Source organism: Ovis aries, chromosome 14 (assembly GCF_016772045.2).
Source record: "Ovis aries strain OAR_USU_Benz2616 breed Rambouillet chromosome 14, ARS-UI_Ramb_v3.0, whole genome shotgun sequence".
NCBI lineage: Eukaryota > Metazoa > Chordata > Mammalia > Artiodactyla > Bovidae > Ovis > Ovis aries.
In genome coordinates, this window is record NC_056067.1 from 46,367,118 (window position 1) to 46,390,838 (window position 23,721).

A 23,721-nucleotide genomic window follows, 5' to 3' on the forward strand; every position below is an offset into this window, starting at 1 on the left:
TGAGGGGGATGCAACCCTTTAGGCGGGGCTGCAGCTGATTTCTGCTAGAAATCCGGTAGACCGGTAGCCATCTTGTCAGCCACAGGGATGTCTCTGACTACACTTCCCAGAGGACTCCTCGACAAGAACGTGATTCTCGCGTGAGTTCAGCCTCAAAGTCACGCGCTGGCGGGACCCTCAGGTCCGCACCAGCTAGTGTTACCTTGTTGTGGAAGGTTCAGCTTCTTAGGAAGCTTGGGAGACCTGAGGTGGGGAACCAGAGAAGAGGGCAGGGCCGGAGCTTAGGCCTTGTACCGCTCGCTAAGAGGTGAGTCGGAAACTGTGTGATTGTGTTTGCGTTGGTGTAAGTGATGAATGACCACGTGATTGTGTCTGGCTCTTCCGGTAGTGAGCGTGTGTGAGGTTCCAGTGATAACCGTTTGCTTAACTGTCTGAGAACCTGTGACTGTGCCGATGTGACGGGATGCGTCCTGGTCATGTGCGTGTAATCACTTGCAGCATTGTATGTGGGGATGTGAGTAGCTTTTGACTCGGTGAATGTGATAGCGTTTGTCCCCTTAGAGGGGTGTGATTGTGCGACTGTGGGCTGCAGATACCTGTGGGGTACCTGTGGATACTGTGTGATTTATCTGTGGTGAGTGTGATTGTGAGTGTACGGCCATGTGCAGGTGTGCAGTACCCGTGACAGTGCCGGTGTGACTGTCCTCTTGTGAAAAGTGTGACTGTGCTATGTGACCCTGGGTATGCGGCCCTGTGTTTGGGTTGTGGGTTATCTCTAGCTGTATGACACCCTGATGGTTTACATTTGTGTGATTATGTTTGTGTGACTGGAAAATTGTATGAAATTTTTTCATGTATGTATATATATCTCTTTAAGCTTTATACAGTAGTTTTCCCCTATTTTTAAACTTTATATGAATACCCCATACTGTCTTTTATCTCTTACTCTATTTGTTCAACTGTGCTTTTGAGAATTACCCATATTATATTTTAATAGTTGTTCATTTGTTTTCTTTGCTATGTTCCATCCATTAAACTATTATTCATCCCTTCTAGTAATGATGGACATTTGCGTTATTTCTAGTTTTTTACTTTATAGACTGTGCTGCCATGAACATTCTTTTACATAGGTTATCACGCACGAGTTTACCTACCAGTGGAGTTCTAGGAGTGCTAGGTCATGTATCTTCCACTTTCCCAATAGTGCCAAGATATTTACCAAAGTGAGTGTCATGTTTATACTTTATATACGTGTATCAAACATGTGATTGCTCCATGTCCCTACCAAAACATGGTTCTGATAGTTTTTTTTAAACATTTTTATGATATATAGCATATATACAGTAAAGTGCACAAATCTTAAGTATATGGCCATAAAACAGTTTCCTGCTGCTGCTGCTGCTGCTAAGTCCTTTCAGTCGTGTCTGACTCTGGGTGACCCCATAGATGGCAGCCCATGAGGCTCCCCCATCCCTGGGATTTTCCAGGCAAGAACACTGGAGTGGGTTGCCATTTCCTTCTCCAATGCATGAAAGTGAAAAGTGAAAGTGAAGTCGCTCAGCTGTGTCTGACTCTTAGCGACCCCATGGACTGCGGCCCACCAGGCCCCTCCATCCATGGGATTTTCCAGGCAAGAGTGCCTGAGTGCTAGATCATCATAAAGAATTTTGCCAGCACCCCAGAAGATTCCCTCATGCCCTTCCCAGATATTCCTCTCCCAACGTCAGTATTCAGAATTCTATACCCATTAATTTGATCCATTCATGAATTTCATATTTAAATGGAATTATATACCATGTATTCCTTTGTGTCTGGTTTCTTTTGTTCCACATTATGTCTATGAAGCTCATCTATGTTGTTGAGTGTAATTGTACTTAGTTCTCATTACATTTGGGGGTATATTACAATTTATTAAATCCACTGTTCAGTTATTCAGTCATGTCTGACTCTTTGCGACCTCGTGGACTGCAGGACGCCAGGCTTCCCTGTCCATTACCAACTCCCAGAGCCTGCTCAAACTCATGTCCATCTAGTGATGCCATCCAACCATCTCATCCACTGTCGTCCCCTTCTCCTCCTGCCTTCAATCTTTCCCAGCATCAGGGTCTTTTCCAATGAGTCAGTTTTTCACATCAGTTTGCTAAATTATTGGAGCTTCAGCTTCAGTATCAGTCCCTCCAATGAATATTCAGGATTGATTTCCTTTAGGATTGACTGGTTTGATCTCCTTGCAGTCCAAGGGATTCTCAAGAGTCTTCTTCAGCACCACAGTTCAAAAGCATCAGTTCTTCAGCACTCAGCTTTCTTTATGGTCCAACTTTCATATCCATACATGACTACTGGAAACATCATAGCTTTGATTAGATGGACCTTTGTCAGCAAAGTAATGTATCTGCTTTTTAAAATGCTGTCTAGGTTTGTCATAGCTTTTCTTCCAAGTAGCACGTCTTTTAATTTCATGGCTGCAGTCACCATCTGCAGTGATTTGTAGCCAAAGAAAAGAAAGTCTGTCACTGTTTCCGTTGTTTCCCCATCTATTTGTCATGAAGTGATGGGACCAGATGCCATGATCTTAGTATTTTGAATGTTGAGTTTTAAGCTAGCTTTTTCACTCTCCTCTTTAATTCCTCTTCTCTTTCTGCCATAAGGGTGATGTCATCTGCATATATGAGGTTATTGATATTTCTTCCGGCAGTCTTGATTCTAGCTTATGCTTCATCCAGCCTGGCATTTTTCATGATGTACTCTGCATATACAAGTTAAATAAGCAGGGTGATAATATACAGCCTTGATGAACCCCTTTCCCAATTTGGAACCAGTCCATTGTTCCATGTCTGGTTCTAACTGTTCCTTCTTGACCTGCATACAGATTTCTCAGGAGGCAGGTAAGGTGGTCTGGTATTCCCATCTCTTGAAGAATTTTCCACAGTTTGTTGTTATCCACACAGTCAACGACTTTGGTATAGTCAATAAAACAGAGGTAGATGTTTTTCTGGAACTCTCTTTTTATTGTGATCCAGTGGATGTTGGCAATTTGATCTCTGGTTCTTCTCTGCCTTTTCTAAATCCAGCTTGAGCATCTGGAAGTTCTCGATTTACGTACTGTTGAAGCCTCTCTTGGAGAATTTTAAGCATTAATGTACTAATGTGTGAGATGAGTGCAATTGTGCAGTAGTTTGAACATTCTTTGGCATTGCCTTTCTTTGGGATTGGAATGAAAACTGACCTTTTCCAGTCCTGGGGCCACTGCTGAGTTTTCCAAATTTGCTGGCATATTGAGTTTACAGCATCATCTTTTTAGGATTTGAAATAGCTCAGCTGAAATTTCTTCACCTCCACTAGCTTTGTTTGTAGTGATGCTTCCTAAGGCCCATTTGACTTCACACTCCAGGATGTCTGGTTGTAGATGAGTGAACACACCATCGTGGTTATCTGGGTTGTTAAGATCTTTTTTGTATGGTTCTTCTGTGTATTCTTGCCACCTCTTCTTAATATCTTGTAATTCTGTTAGGTCTGTACTTTTTCTGTCCTTTACTGTACCATCTTTGCATGAAATGTCCCCTTGGCATCTCTAATTTTCTGGAAGAGATCTCCAATCTTTGCCATTATATTGTTTTTCTCTATTTCTTTGCATTGATCACTGAGGAAGCAGATAAGTTCCTGCTGTTCTTTGGAACTCTGCATTCAGATGGATATATTTTTTCTTTTCTCCTTTGCCTTTAGCTTCTTTTCTTTTCTCAGCTATTTGTAAGGCCTCCTCAAACAGCCATTTTGCCTTTTTGCATTACTTTTTTTGGGGGATGGTTGATCACTGCCTCCCATATGATGCCATGAACCTCCGTCCATAGTTCTTCAAGCACTCTATCAGATCTAATCCTTTGAATCTATTTGTCACTTCCACTGTATAATTGTAAGGGATTTTATTTAGGTCATACCTAAATGGTCTAGTGGTTTTCCCTAATTGCTTCAATTTAAGTCTGAATTTTGCAATAAGGAGTTCATGATCTGAGCCACAGTCAGCTCCTGGTCTTGTGTTTGCTTACTGTATAGAACTTCTCCATTTTTGGCTGCAAAGAATATAATCAGTCTGATGTCAGTATTGGCCGTCTGATGATATCCATGTGTAGAGTCGTCTCATGTGTTGTTGGAAGAGGGTGTTTGCTGTGACCAGTGTGTTCTCTTGGCAAAACTCTTAGCCTTTGCCCTGCTTCATTCTGTATTCCCGGTATTTCTTGACTTCCTATTTTCGTCCCTGATTACACTGTTCACCCAGGGACATTTAATAGTTTCCAGTTTGTGGCTATTACAAATTGTGTTGCTGCTATGAACATTCTACTGTGGTTTTGATGAACACGTAAATGCTTTTCTTGGGGCTTCCCTGTTGGCCCAGTGGTAAAGAATTTGCCTGCAATGCAGGAGATGCAGGTTCAATCCCTGGGTGGAAAGATCCCCTGGAGAAGGAAATGGCAACCTACTCCAATATTCTTGCCTTGGCAAATCCCATGGACAGAAGAACCTAGAGGGCTACAGTCAATGGAGTCGCAAAGAGTCAGACACGACTGAATAACTAAAGAACAACCAGGAGGATCCCACATGCCAGAGAGCAGCGAAGCCACAACTATAGAGCCTGTGCTCAAGACCCTGGCAGTCCCAACTGCTGAGCCCATGCACTGCAACTACTGAAACCCAAGCACCCTAGAGCCGCGCTCAGTAGCAGGGAGAGCCACTGCAGTAAGACTGTGCACTGCAACTAGACTGTAGCTCCCACTTGCTGCAACTAGAGAAAAGCCTGCGTAGAGCAAAGATCCAGCACAAACCAAGCTAACTAGATAATCATTAAAATAAATAAATGCTCGTCTCTTGAGTAAATATTTAGGAGTGAAATTGCTAGATCATTGGGTGACCCCCATGGAATGGAGCCCTCCAGCCTCCTCTGTGCATGGCATTCTTCGGGCAGGAATAATGGTGTGGGTAGCCATTCCCTTCTCCAGGGGAATCTTCCTGACCCAGGTCTCCCACATTGCAGGCAGATTCTTTACCCGCTGAGCCATCAGGGAAATCCTGGATCATTGAGCAGGCATGTTTCGTTGATAACTACCAGTATCTTATATTGTACCAATTTACACTCCATCCAGTAATGTATGAGAGTTTCAGTTGCTCTGCGTCATGTCTGTTATTTGAAATTATCAATCTTTTAACTATTCTGGTGGATATATAGCAGAGTTTCATCACAGTTTTTAATTTACTTTTCCCTGATGTGTTACGCTGTTTAGCCTCTTTTCCTATTTTTATTAGCCATTCAGACATACAGTTTTTAAAAGTGTCCTCTGGTCCTTTTAATTCTTTTTACATTTTTAAGAAACTTTTTATTTTTATATTGTAAGCATAAGGCAAAGGATTCCAATACACTCTTCACTCAAGTGTCCACAGTACAATTAGGAGAACCAGGAGATTTACCCTGATACACTACTTTTGCTAATTTACAGACTTTATTTAAATTTTGCTAATTGTCTTATCAGTGCCCTACTATGTTAAAGAATCCTATCTAAATGCCCAGATTGATTTAGTTGCCTCGTTTTATTAGTATTCCTCCCATCTGACATAATTCTTTAGTCCTTTTTATCTTTTATGACTGTGACACTTTTGAAGAGCACTGGCCAGTTATTTTGTTGAATGTCTTTTTTAAAAAAAATTATTTATTTTAATTGGAGGCTAATTACTTTACAATATTGTAGTGGTTTTTGCAAACATCAACGTGAATCAGCCATGGGTGCACATGTGTTCCCCATCCAGAACCCTCCTCCCACCTCCCTCCCCATCCCATCCCTCTGGGTCATCCCAGTGCAGCAGCCCTGAGCACTGTCTCATGCATCACATGATAATATCCACATTTCAACGCTACCCTCTCAAATCATCCCACCCTCACCTTCTCCCACAGAGTCCAAAAGACTGTTCTTTGCATCTGTGTCTCCTTTGCTGTCTCACATATAGCGTCATCATTACCATCTTTCTAAATTCCGTATATATGCATTAGTATACCGTATTGGTGTTTTTGTTTCTGGCTTACTTCGCTCTGTCTAATAGGCTCCAGTTTCATCTACCTCAGTAGAACTGATTCAAATGCATTCTTTTTAATGGCTGAGTATTGTGTATATGTACCACAACTTTCTTATCCACTTGTCTGCCAGTGGATATCTAGGTTGCTTCCATGTCCTGGCTATTGTAAATAGTGTGATGAGCATTGGAGTACACATGTCTCTTTCAGTTCTGGTTTCCTTGGTGTGTATGCCCAGCAGTGGGATTGCTGGGTCGTATGACAGTTCTATTTCCAGGACTATTTTAAGCACTCTCCACACTGTTCTCCATAGTGGATGTACTAGTTTGCATTCGCACCAACAATGTAAGAGGGTTCCTTTTTCTCCGCACCCTCTCCAGCATTTATAGTTTTGATAGCAGCCATTCTGACTGGCGTGAAATGGTACCTCATTGTGGTTTTGATTTGCATTTCTCTGATAATAAGTGATGTTGAGCATCTGTTCATGTATTTATTAGCCATCTGTATGTTTCTTTGGAGAAATGTCTGTTTAGTTCTTTGGCCTATTTTTTGAATGTCTTTCAATTTGAATTTGTCTGCTATTTCCTCTTGGCTAAATTTAGACTATGCCTTTTTGGCAAAAAGATCACAGAAATAATTTCTTCTTCTCAGTGTGTCATATCAGAAGCTATATGATATCTCATTACTAGTAGTGTTAACTTAGGTTACTTGGTTAGAGTGATTTCTCCCTGGTTTCTCCTTTGTAAAATTACTGCTTTTCTCCTTTTAATTAGTAAGTATCAGATGGTTTTTTAAAAAAATATTTATTTATTTGTTTGATTGTGCCAGGTCTTAGTTGTGGCATGTGAGATCTAGTTCTCTGAGCAGGGATCAAACCTGGGCCCCCTGCATTGGGCAGATAGTCTTAGCCCCTAGACCATCAGAGAAGTCCCTCAAATGGTTTTTCTTTTTGATCCCTGGGTCAGGAAGATCCCTTGGAGAAGGGAATGGCAGCTCACTCCAGTATTCTTGCCTGGAGAATTCCATAGACAGAGGAGCCTGGCGGGCTACAGTCCATGAGATCACAAGAGTCAGACATGACTTAGGACTAAACAAAAATAACAGATTGTCTTTTTAATGTCAATGGCATCTGTAAAGATATTCCCTTTCCTTACTGATTTCGTTCATTTGTATTATTCCTCTCTTTTTCATTGTGCTGTTGGTAATAGGTCTTTTATTTCCTTTCTCCTTGGTTTTCAACAGTTTTGACTCTAACGTTTTGCTTGGTTGTGGTTTTGCTTTTGTGTGTTTGCTTACCTTCTTGTATATTAGTCTTCTGTTTTCTGAGCTTCTTGAAACTCTTGTTAGGGTTTTTAATCAATTTATTCAAATATTAATTCCTGTCCAGTCTCTTTTCTTCTCTGAAACTCCACTTACATGTGTGGTGATCTTTTAACTGTCCCATATATCCTTTACACTCATTTCTGTTACTTATTTATTATTTTCTCTTGTACTTCATGTGGATATTTTTTGTTGGCTTGTCTGAGTTCAGTAATCCTGGTTTCTCAAAACCATGCAGTAACTTATTTATTTCTTAATTGGCTGAAATAGATAGTCGATTTGATTCTTTTTTATGGATTTCGGTTGTGTTTAGTTTCTTCATCTTATCATCCATCCACTTGCCTGTCTTCCTAGCTTGTCTTCAACATTTTAGTTGTAGCTATTATTACTTTAAATGGTTTGCCTACTCCAGTATCTAAATTGTCTTTGGTTCTGCTTGTTTTCTGTTTTTATCTCCTTGCATGTCTGGTAATCTTTAATTGTATGAGAGATATTGTGTCTAAAACAATCATGGGGGCCAAAGCCAGTCACTAACTACTTCTGCTTTCTTATTAAAGAAAAATTAAACTGCTTTTCAGGTCCCTATTATTAACAGACAAGTACAATTCCTAGCATACAGGAAATTTTCAGGATACTGCTGGAAATAATTTAAAACATTACATTTTTTGATTAAAAGATAGGTTTATTATTTAGATGAGTGCAAAATTCTCACAAATTTTAAGCTACTTATTAGAGTGCGAGACTCTTCTCTATAGTGTTATCTTTTGACAGTGCTCTTTGCCTCGGTGTGGTTGTGTTGCGAGCATACTGTGGTCTTGGCTACAGAGATCATTGGCTTTAAAAGAGAGGAGCAGATCCTCCAGATGGAAGAATTCAGCCTGGGAGGTTACCATCTAGGGGAAAAGATGAAGAGCGTTGGGAATGTGCCAAGCATTATATGAAGCTATTGAGATGAGAAGTTTCCTGCCCATTCTGCTTAACAGGTACAACACCTGAGGAAGTCCCTTTATAATCAGGGAAAGGCCAGGAAGACAGACTAGAAAAGGGGAATTAAAGTGAGAAGTATAGGAGAAGGATTTCTTTTCAAATCTTTCTGGATAACTGTTGATTGTTTAGTGTCTAGCACAGTACCTGGTACATGATAGGCTGTGCAGTTGAGAAAAATACTAAGAACTTAGTAAATAATAATACTTAGGTTCAAGGAATGCTTTTAGGTTTTAAGGAAGAGGCATTTGTGGATTACTTTGGTTTTCATGTCTGGAATTTGTTTACCTATGGGGGGATGCAGTGAGTAACTAGGGGTAGTGGTAAAAGTAGCTATTAAATAATTGATACCGTGATACCATGAAATTATTTCCTGAGTGGCCAGTTTTGCATGAAATTATTGACAATTGATGATCAAGGAGCTTGATGCATAGTGGAATGCTCACTGCCCCTTATACTTTTATAATGTTCAGTTTATTACATTCTTACAGCCTATAAAGAGACACAAATTTTCTTAAACATTTAGACATCGATCACAAATTCAGTTATCCCCCTAAAACAGTTTAGGCTTCTATTAGTAAAGGAAATAGACAGAATATACAGTTTTCACAAATTTTATTACTATGCTTATAGTCAAAAGCTATTGTAAAGCAACAGTGGTATGGATTTAGTCCGTTTCTATATTATTTCTGTGATTTTACTTCCTCTCTGTTGTTATGCTGATTTTAATATCTTCCCCAAATTACTGTAAATTCTGTAAAATTACTTAGTTTGCTTTTTTTGGATTACAGTTTTCTTAAGTCAAGATTCATTAACCCCAAAAGTTTTCTCAAACTAGACAAGATTAGAGGATCTGGTTTATCAATCAAATGTTTCTTGGTCAGGACTTTGGACCTGATTGTACAATCCAAGATCACTGAAAATTGGTTTGACTGATGTATATCCAAATTAAAATGCATATGACCAGCTTTTAGGAATTAATCATTCAGAATTCATATACAGGTAAAATGATACATTAATATGTACAAGGATATTTACTATAGCATTGTTTGTTATAGTGAAAGATAGGAAACAACCCAAATGATAATTGGCAGCAGATTGGTTGAATAAATTAAAGTGTATCCACTTAATAGAATCCAATGTAAGCAAAGAGAATTAATTATGTATCTTTGAACGTACTAGTTGGGATCTGGTCCAAGATACTTTTAAGTAAAAATAGCAATGTGTTTAACAGTGTATAGGCTTCCCTGCTGGCTCAGTGGTAAAGAATCCTCCTGCCAATGCAAGAGACGCAGATTCAATCCCTGGGTCAAGAAGATCCCCTAGAGGAGGAAATGGCAACCCACTCTAATATTCTTCCCTGGGAAATCCCATTGGCAGAGGAGGCTGGAGGGGTACAGTCCATATGGACACAAAAGAAGACATGACTTATGACTAAACAACAACAACATAACATTGTATATAATATGCTGCCATTTGTAATTTTTAAACAGTATATCTTTGTGTATATATGAGTATACATACAGGGCTTCCCTGGTGGCTCACCTGGTAAAGAATCTGCTTGAGTCTATATACAAGCTATATTCGCTAAGCTATATCAAGTGGTCCAAATCTGTCCTGTTGTAGTCAAGGCCTGAGGTTTCTGGAGTAGGGGTAATTAGAGATTTGCCCATTCTTTTCACAAATCCCTCCAGTGTTTGTGTGAAGTAAGCAGAGGGGAAATGATCATACTGGGAGCTGTGAGGCAAGTGGCATCTTATATAACTTCTTTCTGTCTTCTCCAGCTCTGCTTCTTTCCAAAAAAGGAGCCCAGGGAAGAACTGGTCCTTTTCTGCAAATATCAAAGCCATGGCTCAGGTGAGATGCTGTTTCTTTTTGCTCAGATAGAGTCATTTTTACCCCTAGTACATGTAAATATTTGCTTTCCTTATCACGATGCTTTTTGGTGTTTAAAAACAACAGCAGCCTTCAGACAGTTCAGTTATACACAGTGTCAAAGTTCTCTTACTCTTGCTCTAAAGAAAAGGTCTCTAATAAGCCAATTCAAAAATTGCTCTCTTGGTAGAGATATTTATAGAAAAATATAAGTGGTTAGATAATCATTAAAAAAAGGAAAGAATATCTGGTTAAAGATCTTTATACTCTTAGTTACAGGTAACTGTTCAAGGGCTAAGGGGTTAGATACCAAGTTTCTCTGAAGAAGTCTTAATCAAATTAAAACCCATTAGAAAATTGCTTATGGATTTCATCATAAATCCTGATTTGTTCCCACATACTGTGAATTGCATAATATAAAAACAATCTGAGGTTTGGAAAAAAATTTTTTGCACTGGTTAACTTGGTCCCCCTTCAGGAACCTGACCCCTATTTCCTCCTAAAACAACCCAGTGCCCTCCACAGTTCCTTCTTTTAAATAACGTTTACAATCTCATAAGTCTTTCACCGTCTTCTGTCAGATTTGTGTCAGAAATCTTAGCAGAATAGAAATGTGTTTTCCATTAGTTAACAAATCTAATTTTCTTTGACAGTGATTGATGGGATGGAGATGGGTAGGATAATTAGGGCACCTCATAGGGAAAAGCCCTGATCATCTCCATAAACCTAGATTTTCCAGGAAGAAAATTTGTGCGATGGTTTTGTTTGATGTCATTCTTAATACACGGAAAGGTCTCTTAATGTATCAGCCCTTCAGGTTTGGGGGTATGATTGGTGGTTATAAAAGTCTTATGTCAAAGCTCTGACACCCCATGAGACCATCCATGATAAATAGACTTCAGTAATGCCATTGTGTGAAGCTGGATCATGCTCTGTCAATTTCCTGTAGCTTAGGAACAATGGGTATTTACATCGAGAAATGGGCAGTTTTAGGTAAAATTGGACCAACATTGGGAAGGTCATTAAAGATCACCTTCAGCCTCAATGTCTGAAAGCAAAGGAGAAGTCATTTATTTCCATATTACAAAACATTCAGTGAAAAAAAAAATACTTATAAAAAGAATTTGTTTAACAAGAAATAACTCTTATTATATAGTTTATAATAGTGTGACATTGGAATGGCTCAGTCTTGAATTATATGCAAATTTAATTTTCTAAGATAAAATATTTTTTTAAATTATTTTGTACATGTTCACAAGTAAAGTAGGGTATTTCATTCTGGCCCCACTACCAGTTCCATTCGCAAAGCTGCCTTAAATTCTTGAATATTGATTGTCAGATTTACTCATTATCTTTTGACTTCCTGCAAAGTGGAAAGGACATTATGCTCATATATTGCACCCTTCATTTCCTCTGATCCTGTTATTATATCACAATTTTTGGTTAAATCGATAGTGTACACATTGTCACAACTGCAAATATCCCTCACTGCTGAGCCAGATCGTGGCTTTATTCTGTTACGGTCTGTCATTTTTCCTGGGGTTAGTTGCTTTTTCCCCTCATTTGCTTAGTTGTCCATGTATTTATATCCAAAATCTCTAGATCACTGCCACATGCAAGTCAGTATGTTTTCCGTCTGATCAAATACATCAATTCCTTTTGAACATGGAAACTTCCATCCCTGTTCCCTTTTTCACCCTGCTCCCATTTTGTCTAGTTGCTCTCTAGGCCTGTTTCTCAAAGACTTCCCCTTTTTGCCCTGGGATTTTCCTTCTCTGTTTTCCTGTGTTAATTTACATATTTATTGAATCTCATGTCTTCTTCTTCTCTGGTTTACTCTCTGATTTTGGTAGAGCACAACCTCTGATAGTTTCCTGAGAAATCGTGCTTGAGTCTTTTCATGTCTGGGAGTTTCTTTTTTCAGTTGTCACAACAGAATGACGATTTGGTTATAGAATTCTAGGTCAGAATTTCTTTTCTTTTGGGTGGAGTGGCGTGCCATGGCAGCTTGTGAGATTTAGTGCCCCAACCAAGGATTGAACCTGTGCTCCCTGGTTCTGGGGGCATTGGGAGCATGGAGTCTTGACCACTGGACTGCCAGGGAAGTCCCCAGAATTTCCTCATCAGCATGTTGAAGAATTGTTCTTACTATTTCTTATTTTTAGTGGTTTTCTTAAGAACCCCATTGCCTCTGTGATTCTTGATGGCTTTTATCCAGCCTGCTCTCCTCTGGATGCTTTTAATGTCTTCTCTTTTCCCTTATTCTGAAATTATACTCTTAGCTGTTTTGGAAAAGAAACTCACATGTATTCATAACATAGCATTTGCAAAGTGTTTGTATATGCTACTTCATTGAATTGGGAAACTCATCTTGGCTGGATTTTATACCTCCCCAGACTTAGCTGGATAACAGAAGTGCCCAACTATCCACAGGTAGTTTTGCCTGGAGGAAACAGAATGACTTGGAAGCATAGTGATTCGGTCCTGTTTATTTGTTTACAGTCCTCCAGAGACATCCCATTCAGTTCCACTCTGTGTGCTTGCTATTTTCAATTCTTCTTTTTTTTCTTCTCTCTTCCCTTCACAAAAACACATGTTTTTATTAATCAAACCTAATTTTTAAAAATTTAACATGGTTGTTGTTCCAGGAGTCAGTGATGTTCAGTGATGTGTCCATAGACTTCTCTCAGGAGGAGTGGGAATTCCTGAATGATGATCAGAGAGATTTATACAGAGATGTGATGTTGGAGAATTACAGCAACCTGGTTTCAATGGGTAAGGATATCCATAATAATTTAGATTCTGCCCCGAGAAGGTCTATTTCCTCTGGTGTTATACTCACCTACTTTTCAGGTAACCATTTGCGTTTCTATCTACATCCTATTCCCAGAGGAATGTTTTTAATCTTGTAGAGCTAGAAAGAGGAAGCTGCACTGAGTTGTGAGGAAAGTTTCAAGTGCTCTATAACGTTTCATAAATATGATGTATCTTCCTTTGACTCTTTCTTAATAATGAAAGGACTGGATTTGAATTCTGGGACATTCTCAACATAAACCTCTCCTTACTTCTTTTGTAAGCAGGACATTCTATTTCTAAACCAGATGTGATCTCCTTCTTGGAGCAAGGGAAGGAGCCCTGGTTGGTTGACAGAGAACTAACAAGAGACCAGTGGCCAGGTAAGTGAGGCATGGCAGGTGATGACCCAGTCAGTCAATGGAGAGATTGCACCTTTGAAATGCAGTCTGGGAAGCTTTCCTTAAAAACTTTAGGCCTGTTGTGCAAAAAGTAAGCCTTTTCAGCATGACCTTTCAAATGATCTTACCTTTTCCCCTTACTTAACACACTCCTCCTGCTCGTCTCCTCTTATGCTTCTGTCCCAATTCTAATGAGCCAGTGCCCTCCTCCACCTTCTCTAATAATACTTCTTTCTATGCATAATTTGAATGTACTTCCTTATCAGCTTCTCATCCTCTTTTGTACTTAGTCTTCAAAGAGCATCACTGTCTCCTCAAATACCATTTTTTTCTACATTACCAAAGACTCATTTCCTCTAGAGCTTATAAGATACAGTAGATACACTCATTGGTTCATTCATACTTTTAATGAACATTTGCTGATTTTCTAATGTGTGTGAAGTACTCTGCTAGGTACAGAAAGATTAAAAAATGAGTAAGTGGGAATTCCCTGGCAATCCAGTGGTTAGGTCTCTGCACTTCCACTGTAGGGGGCACAGGTTCAATCCTTAGGGAACTAAGATCCTGCAAGCCACTGGCGCAGCCAGAGAAAAAAAAATAAAGAAAAAGCAGTTTCAGAGTTTATAGCTTACTGTTTATAACTCGTAAAAAGTAGAAGCACGAGAGAGGTTAAAATAGGGAGCTCAGCAGAAAGGGGAGGCTAAAGAGGTAGAAGAGTGGTTGATCCACATAGCTGTCATAAGAGGGAGATTTGAGCATACATGTCATTGAGTTTAGAGTGCTTGAAAAAAGAATCTGTGCTTCCATTGAGATCTCAAGGCTAACAACGATATAGAAAAAAAGAAAAAAAAAGACAGCCTATTCCTTCATTCAGTATATGTTTTGTGTGATTTAAAAAAATTTTTTATTTTACACTGAAGCATAGTTGATTAACAATGTTGTGTTAGTTTCAGATGTACTGCAAAGTGATTCAGTTATACATATATGTGTGTCTATCTTTTTCAAATTCTTTTTCCATTTAGGTTATTACAAAATATTGAGCAGAGTTCCCTGTGTTGTATATTAGGTCCTTGTTGGTTATCTGTTTTAAATATAGCAGTGTATACATATCAATCCCAAACTCCCAGTCCATCGCTCCTCCCTATCCTTCCCTCCTGGTAATCATAAGTCATTCTCTAAGCCTGTGAGTCTGTTTCCGTTTTGTATATTAAGTTCATTTGTATCATTTTGTTTTTTAGATTTCACATATAAGCAATATTATAGGAAATTTTGGCTTTGTTTGACTTACTTCGCTTGGTATAATAATCCTCAGGTCCAGCTATGATACTACAAATAGCATTATTTTGTTCTCTTTAATGGCTGAGTAATATTCCATTGTATGTATGTATCATATCTTCGTTATCCATTTATCTCTTGCTAGATCATTATATGTATATTGAATACCTATTGCATGCCCAGCACTACTCTCAACACTTGAAATTAGAGCAGTGAGTAGAATATGCAGAATGTCTCTTCCCAGAGTTTACCCTCAGCTGCAGGGAGAGATACACAAATAAATGAATATATAATGGTAAGTGCTGAAAAGAGTAAGTGGAGAGGTAGAGATGCTATTTTTTGTGAGAGGGTACAAGAAACTTTCCAATAAGGTGACACTGGGACAGAGACTTGAAGAAGTATAGCTGTAAATCATTGTATGTGATTATTAGGAAGAACATTCCAGAGGAAGCCAAACATTGAAGGGCCTCAGGCAAGTATGCATTGCCTGTGTGTGGGGAGCAGCCAGGAGGCCCGGTGCTTCTTCTACCCCAGTTGTTATTCAAGTATTTTCAAATGCAAGAGCTCTTGTCACTTCACCCTTGCATAACCTCAATATGTAATTCTAAAACACCTGAAAGTTGTCTCCCTTGCATAACTTGACTGCTTTGTCATCCCCAGTAACTTTTACACTGATTTCTTGGTACATCGGATTGTTTTAGTGTCATTCTACTGAGTACTAGTGAGAGGGGACGTTTTCACCTTCATGGTGCTACTGTCTTTAACATGTTCACTACTATATTTTACACTTTTTATCTGTTACTGCTCTAATTCTCCTCAGTCAATTTTTATGGACTTTATAAAATAAAAACATTATATACCCATTTCCATGGGGTGTTTTGTACTTCGTAAATTTTAATTTGGATTGGCATCTTTTATTTATTTATTTATTTATTTATTTGGCTGCGTCTAGTCTTAACTGCTGCACTCAGAATCTTGTTGCATCCTGTGGAATCTTATGTGTTTGCAGTCATCTCTTTTGTGATGATTACAATTTCTGATTTTAGAAAATTAACTGACCTCTACAAATTTCATAGATATCTTGTTCTTTAAAAAAAATTATTTTGCTATATTTTAAAATAATTTAATTAATTAATTAATTATTTTTGGCTATGCTGGGTCTTCAGTGCTGCTCGGGCTTTTCTCTAGTTGTGGCTAGCGGGGCCTACCCACTGGTTGCGGTGCTCAGGCTTCTCATTGCAGTGGCTTTTCTTGTTGCAGAGCACAGGCTCCAGGGCTTGCAGATTTCAGTGGATGTGGCACACAGGCTTTGTTGTTCTGCAGCATTGTGGGATCTTCCAGGATCAAGGATCAGACCTGTGTCTCCTGCTTTGGCAGACAGATTCTTTACCACTGAGCCACCAGGGAAGCCTCTCTGCTGGTTTTTTTTTTTTTTTTTGCTGAAGTGATTTTAATCTATAGATGAAAGACTCTGTAAATGATACTCAGAATACATTACAAACTTGGTTTTAAATTAGATTTGAGTCTAGAACAGGACTCACTCACAATGATTCCAGAACACAGGTGGAAGTGCAACAGTTAGGTGATGACTTCTTAATTGTTCAAGGGGATAAAGATCTTCTTCAAATATGGTTGGAAATTAATCTCTAAGAGTTATTCTCCTTTATAGACTACAATATTATTGTTGGTTTCATATACTTTTACTTTATAAAGAACTCCCACAGGAAGAAATTTCTGGAGGTTTTCCCAGATATTTACGGCTACATTTTCTGTTGTGCCTACAATGTCTGCAAAATACAGCACATCTAGATCCAGATTCTTATGATCAAGGGGCTTCATAATCGCCTCCTTTATAATTGTGCCCATGGTCATTTGGGTTGTTGCACTTCCCAAATAATTTCAAGTTTTCTTCATTACTAACAGATTTGCTGTGGAGGTGGTAGGTCGCGCGGAAGGAGATGGGGCGCGACACGCTGCCTCCAGCAAGGGCCCGACCCTGCCTGGTCATGGCTCTACAAGCCCACGGCCAGGCCGGCGTCCTCACCGCTAGGCCCTGGCGTCCTCACCCCTCGGCCCGCCGCCAGCCTGGATGGGCGGAGCCCCCTCTGCTGTTTTTAACAGCATCCAAATCCATTTTAAAGTTCTTTTACAATAAACTATAAATTGAGAGTCCAACTCAATCCCCCCTCCCCTGCTCCTCATGGCTTATTTTAGCACCATTTATTCAACAGCTGCTTATGTCATCATTGTTTTGTCTGCCTGTTCGTTGGAAGTTCTGGTTTATGTTAATACTTTGTGTTCCAGCGACTCTTTCTGTTTCTTTGCTCCAACTATACACTTGTACCTTCAGAGACAGATATGCCCAGCAGGCAGTTTAATATATTTTAATTCTTTTTATTGAAAATTATCTCAAATACACAAAGGTAACAAACTATAGGTAGACATTCAAACAGTTATAAAATGAACTCACATGGAAACATCACTCAGATTTTAAGAACTTACAATACTATCAGCACATCTCTCTATGTCCATAGTTCTTTGTGTCCCCTTTTGCTTTTACCAAGTAAGAGAGCCACCACAACAATATAGTTCAGTTTTGAGTTTGAATTTTATACGCATAGAATCGTACTATATATACTTTTATGTTGTTTTTTGTTAATCATTTTGCTGTTAAGATGCATACATATTATTTCTTATAGTCAGAGTTGATTTATTCAATTATACCAATATACTACAGTTTATTTTTCAGTTCTACTTTTCATAGAGAGTTAGGTTGTTTCCACTTTTTGACAGTTAAAAATTGCTACTATGAACATTTTCTGTGTGATTTGAATAGGAGAGAAATGAATGGATCACATGGCATCATATCTTTAGTTGTCCAGTTTTCAACTTTTTTTTAAGTTCTCAGGTTTTGTTTTAATACTCTTATTTATTTTTGCCTGTGCTGGGTCTTCATTGCTTTGTGCAGGTTTTCTCCAGTTGGGGTGAGCAAGGGCTACTTTTCATTGTGATATGTGGGCTTCTTATTGCAGTGGCTTCTAGAAAGCATGGGCTTAAGTAGCTGCAGCCCCTGGGCCCATGGAGTGCAGACTCAGTAGTTGTGATGCATGGGCTTAGCTTTTCCGCAGCACGTGGAATCTTCCCTGACCAGGGATTAAACCCATGTCCCCTGCATTGGCAGGTGGATTCCTATCCACTGTGCCACCAGAGAAGGTCTCCACTTTTCTTTAATGCCTATACTAGATTACAATCCCACCAGCAGTATATAGGAGCTCCCACTGTTGCATATGCTCCCTAATGTATTGTCAAACTTAGATTTTTATTAATTGCTGAGCGTAGATAGTGATACTTCAGTGTGGTTTTAGTTTGCATTTACCTTTTTACTGATGAGCTTGAAGACATTTTCATATCATTATTGGTGTTTTGAAATTCTTCTTTAGCTAATTGCCTGTTCAAGTCTTTCTTACCTGGTTTTCTGTTGGATTGCCTGTGTTTAATGTTTAATGATGTGTAAGAGTTCTTTATATATTTTGCTTATTGAGTGTATTCCATGTTCTAAAAATTGCTAATGTCTTCTTCCACTCTGAGTTATCTTTTAGTGCTCTTTATGGTTTCTTTTTGTGAACAAAAGTTCTTAATTTTGGTCAGATTTATCAGTCTTCTGTTTTGGGCTTCACACTTACTTGGTCTTATGTAGGAAATTCTTCCTTGGTCTATTTCTGAATCTGATTTATAATACATAAACAGAATCACACTATCTGTACTTTTTGTCCTGTTTAAACAAATTGTTATTATTGTGAAGATACTCTTTTATGTTTTCTTCTTGATGTCTGATTGTTTTTCTTTATAAACTTTTCCTCTAAGGGACTAAATTTTTACTGTAATACATTCAGGTGTGGTTACCTTTATTTCTCCATATTTTGTTTCTGGTTGTATTTTTAAATCCAAGAATTTATATCTTTTTCTGGTGAGAGGAAATCCTTGGCAGTCATCTCTTTAAACATTACCTTGCTACCATGTCCTCTTTTCTCTCTTGAGCTCCTATTAAACAGATAATAAAACATCTGGATCACCTCTGATGTTTTAAATTCTTCATCTCTTTTTCTATTTATGCTGCCTTTACATAGAATTCCTTACTTTGATACTACTCTACATAAGATAGATAACCAACAAGGACCTACTGTATAGTGCAGGGAATTCTACTCAGTATTATGTGACAACCTATATAAGAAAAGAATCTAAAAAATAATGAATAGATGTATACATACATCTATGTATACATTTTGCTGAGTCACTTTGCTGTACACCTGAAATTAACACAACATTGTAAATCAACTATACTCCAATAAAATCAAAATGTAAAAAAATGCAGATGAGAGCAAAAAAAAAATTCCTTGCATCAATTTGTATTGATTCACTAATATATTCTTCAATTATGACCTTTTGACTCTTCAACTTATCCACTAAGTTTTTAATTTAAAAAAATAGTATAGTTATTTATAAAATATAGTGCAACAGGATATATGTATCACATAATTAACATAAAATTCTAAGATAATAACATGTAAATACCTAAATTTGCATATGTACGATATTGGCTAGGAAGTATGCCTAAGAATATAATTGCTGGGTCTCGGCTTACTCTCTCTTTTTTTTTTTTAGTTCTATTAATTGTCACTTTACTTTGAACACTTTAGGGGAAGATTTACAGCAAAAGGTTTTTTTTTTCAGAGATCACAGTCTGGTTTATTTTTAACTTTTTTTTATTTGGAGGATAACTGCTTTACAAATACACAACGGGCAAAGGACTGTCTTCAATAAGTACTGTTGAAAAAACTGGACTACTGTGTTACACCTTACTCAGAAATAACTCAATATGGATTAAAGACTTAATACGAGACCTGAGCCATAAAACTTCTAGAAAACAGGGAAAGCTCCTTGACATCAGTCTTTTAGTTTTTGGATATGACACCAAAGCCAAGACAACAAAAGCAAAAATAAGTAGGATGACATCAAACTAAAAATTTGTATGGAAAAGGAAACAATAAGTAAAATGAAAAGGGAGCCTATTGAATGAGAGAAAATATTTGCAAATCATGTATCTAACAAGGAGTTAATATCTAAAATATATATACAAAATCTGTATAACTCAATAGCAAAAAAAAAGGTACATTTAAGGAAATATAGGGCTTCCCTGGTGATGGAGGTTAAGAATCTGCCTTGCAGTGTAAGCGACACCAGTTAGATCCATGGTCCAGGAAGATCCCACATGCCTTGGGACAGCTGAGCCCATGTGCCACAACTGGTAAGCCTGCACTCTGGAGGCCACGAGCCTGTGTGCTGCAACAGGAGAAGCCACCTCAATGAGAAGCCCTCACACCACAACTAGAGAAAGCTCATGAGCAACAACAAAGAGCCAGCACAGCCAAAAATAAGTATAATGAAAAATAAAAGGAATAAATACATAAATAACAAAATAAGTAAAGTGAAAATTTTACAACTGAAAAATGGAGATAATAGAGGAAAATTAGTGAACTTGAAGGAAGACCAAAAGAAATGCAGTATGAATAACAGAAAAAAAGATCAAAAACTTAAAAAGAATGACTCAAGGGGAATTGCTTGGCAATCCAGTAGTTGGTTGGGATTAGGTTCTCTCACTGCTGAGGGCCCAGGTTCAATCCCTGGTTAGGGAACTACCATTCCACAAGCAGCACAGTGCTGCTAGAAAAAAAGGAAAAAGAATGACTCAGGGACATGTGGGATAACAACAGAGTTTTCATAGTTATATGAAGTCCCAAAAGGACCATAGATAATGAAAGAACCGTAAAAATAATGCATTACTTTTAGGGAAACAATGAGTGGAACAACTGGATTTCTCTTCATAAACCATGGACATCGGCAAAAGTGCAACAGTATTTTTTTGGTAAAGAACTGTCAACCCAGAATTCCATAGCCAGCAAAAACCTTTCATGAATGAAAGAAAAATTAAGAAAAGCAATGTTGCAGGCGTACAAGGGAAAGTGAAACTCTGGCCTAGCATCCATGTGGAACTAGGAGATAATGAGAGAGTCTGTACCCTGTCTCAAAGGAGTGAGCACTTGTTAAGTCTAGGAGACAGCTGTCATATGAGAACACAGACCTAATGCTGCCTGATAATCTGGTCCTTCAAGGAAAGCCAGAAACCCAGATTTCTGTATTAAATCTGATAATGTCAACACTGGTAACTCATTTAAAACTTTAGAGAACTGTTGGGGCAACACCAAACACAAACACGTAAGTAGGATACAACCTGATTCATTGGGTTATTACTTATATGGAGTTTTCTTTTTCTTTGAACCTCAGAAATTCTACCAAGATACATCTAGTTAAAACTCTTCTCCTAAATCCTGCTCAGAGCAGAAAGGAACCATCTGATTACTAAATTTTCTTCAACTCTGGCAATCTGTCTTAACTGTGGTTTTTGCATCATCACCATATTCTCCTTCTAGAACTCATATCTTACATTTATTTTATTTCCTATATAATTTTCTTACCCCATGACCCTATCATCTCTTTTTTTTTTTCTTTCAGTTACCATTTCTATCCTTTCTCTTCTGAAAATCTTTTTTTCAAGAGTTCATTCTAATTTTAGTAATGATTGACTTTTCACTGGGGAATTTGAAGATTTATCTTACTTTAAACTCTCTTCCCTTATTCTCCATACATAGTATATCACAATTTAATTATTCAGTTTGCTTAATAACTATGTAAATTTTTTGTTGCCAGGCCCTGTAGTCACATTTCACTCCTTGTACAACTTTGCTTTTCCATGAAGTTAAACTGTCTTAAGTGGGAACTGGTTAGTTTTCTGTTTATCTGTCAGTAATCTCTTTTCAGACACATGAGGTAGCTGTGGTTTGTGTGTTAACTGAGACATCCCTCCTCTAACCCTCTGTTCTTCTTCCCCAGGTGTGGTGTAACACAGCTGTTATTTTAGAGTTTCCCTTTATTGTCATCCAGTGGATTCCCTTAGGATCATCCCATTGATTCCCTTAACTCCTCCCCTTTGAATTCATTTGGATTCTCTTCTGTATTTGCATACCTTGGATTCTTGTCTATACCTAGTCTGTTGGATCTCCTGCCTTCCTTTTTCTTGATTTGTTTTCTTACTATTTTTTTTTAAGATTTATTTTATATTTTGACTGTAGTAGTTCTTTGTTCCTGTGCACAGGCTTTTTCTGGTTGCTGAGAGTGGGGGCTACTCTTTGTTGCAGTGTAGGGACTTCTCATTGCAGTGGCTTCTCTTGTTTTAGAACACAGGCTCTAGTGGGCAGGCTTCAGTAATTGCAGCACGTGGGCTCAGTAGTTGCAGTGCACCGGCTTAGTTGCTCTGGGACATGTGGGATCTTCCCAAACCAGGGATCTAACCTGTGTCCCTTGCATTGCAAGGCAGTTTCTTAACTACTAGACCACCAGAGAAGCACTGTTTTCTTTCTATTCTGAAGCAAAAAGCAACCAAGGAAAGAATGCAAAAGAAGTAAATAGAAAGTATATTTTCTGAATCCCTGCATGAATAAAAATGTTTTCATTTCACCCTCATAATTTGATCAATAATTTGACTAGAAATACCAATTTAGGTTGAAAAAGTGACTTCAACTTTTTGAAGGCATTCCTCCAAGGATTTCTAAAATCTTCTAGTATCTAGTGTTATTGAGAAGTCCAAAACCAATTCAGGTTCTTAATTCTTTTAAGTGGTGTATTTAAACTCTTTGGAAGCTTTTTGCATTTATTATTTATTTGTGATGTTCTAATATTTCATGTTGAGGTATCATGATACTGATTTTTTTTTTTTTTCCCCGTTTGGCTAGACAAACTCACTCATTCTGGAAACTAAAACTCTGTGAAATTTTCTACTATTATTTTGTTGAAGGTTTGTTCCCTATTGTTTTCTCTTTTCCTCTATTTGATAGATCACTTTTCAGGTCCAGTGCTTGCCATCATGTCTGACATATAATATGAACTCATTAAATTTTTTGAATGATTGAACACGCATAATTCAGATCTTAAATTTCTTGTGCTACCTCTACAATTTTTTTTTTAATTGAAGTGCAGTTGATTCACAATGTTGTGTTAGTTTCTGGTAAACAGTGAAGTGACTCAGTTATACATATATATACACATTCTTTTTCATATTCTTGTCATTATGCTTTACTACAGGATATTGAATATAGTTCCCTAGGCTATACCTTGTTGTTTATCTCCTTTATATATAGTAGTTTGTATCTGCTCTTTCCCCCCACCCCCAGTTTCCATCTCTCTTTTTATATTATACTTTCTGTGAGGTTTTATTAAGTTCTCATCTTTGTATTTTTATAAAATACAAAGAAAGAAATTCTTCTTTCAGTATTTCTTTTCCTAGCATCACTCTCTTATGGGATTGTCATACAATATTGTTTTTAGAAGCATATGTTTTCTGAGTTTTGGCATTTTTTTTCCCCTTTGTTGTCTCTCCTGAGTTCTTATTTTCTGTTTATTTTAAGCTCTGATGTTCAGTATTTTCCTGAAATAGCTAGTGACTCAAGGCCTATTTGGGCTTCTCTGGTAGCTCACTTGCCAATGCAAGAGATGCAGGTTTGATCCCTGGGTCAGGAAGATCCCCTGGAAAAGGAAATGCCAACCCACTCCAGTATTCTTTCCTGGAGAATCCTATGGATAAAAGAGCCTGGTGGGCTACAAATAGTCCACAGGGTCGCATAGAGTTGGACACAACTTATCAACTAAACAACAATATAATTTGATCAGAGGATCATTGGAGGCCTTTAAGTAGAGATTTGGCAAGTATGACCTTTAAGTAGAGATTTGGAAAATGAATAATAGTTATCAAGGCCAAGAGTAAAAGAAAATACCTCTAAACATAAGAAAAAGGACCTAGAAAGGTCTAAATAGAGACTAATAGCTGGGAGCACTTGAAGAACTAAATAGGGCCAGTGTGAATGAAGCTTAGAAACCAAAATGGAACATAGGGTGAGTGAGATTTGG

At 38.0% G+C, this 23,721-nt stretch overlaps 1 protein-coding gene across 7 annotated transcripts in view; it reads left to right on the plus strand.

Moving 5' to 3' along the window:
- The first annotated feature begins 160 nt into the window (after nt 1–160).
- Nucleotides 161–23,721, plus strand: part of LOC101122457 (zinc finger protein 14 homolog) — an 86,969-nt gene continuing 63,408 nt past the window's right edge. Inside the window, exons 1-5 of one of the 7 annotated variants that reach the window (XM_012190252.5) lie at nt 161–307; nt 8,147–8,358; nt 10,144–10,216; nt 12,883–13,009; nt 13,315–13,410. In XM_012190252.5, the coding sequence (XP_012045642.3) occupies nt 8,297–8,358; nt 10,144–10,216; nt 12,883–13,009; nt 13,315–13,410 (358 nt within the window). In that variant the 5' untranslated portion in view covers nt 161–307; nt 8,147–8,296. Of the gene's footprint in view, nt 308–8,130; nt 8,359–10,143; nt 10,217–12,882; nt 13,010–13,311; nt 13,411–23,721 lie in introns of all 7 variants that reach the window. The other 6 variants (XM_060398541.1, XM_012190251.5, XM_060398540.1 and 3 more) reach the window with 6 other exon arrangements.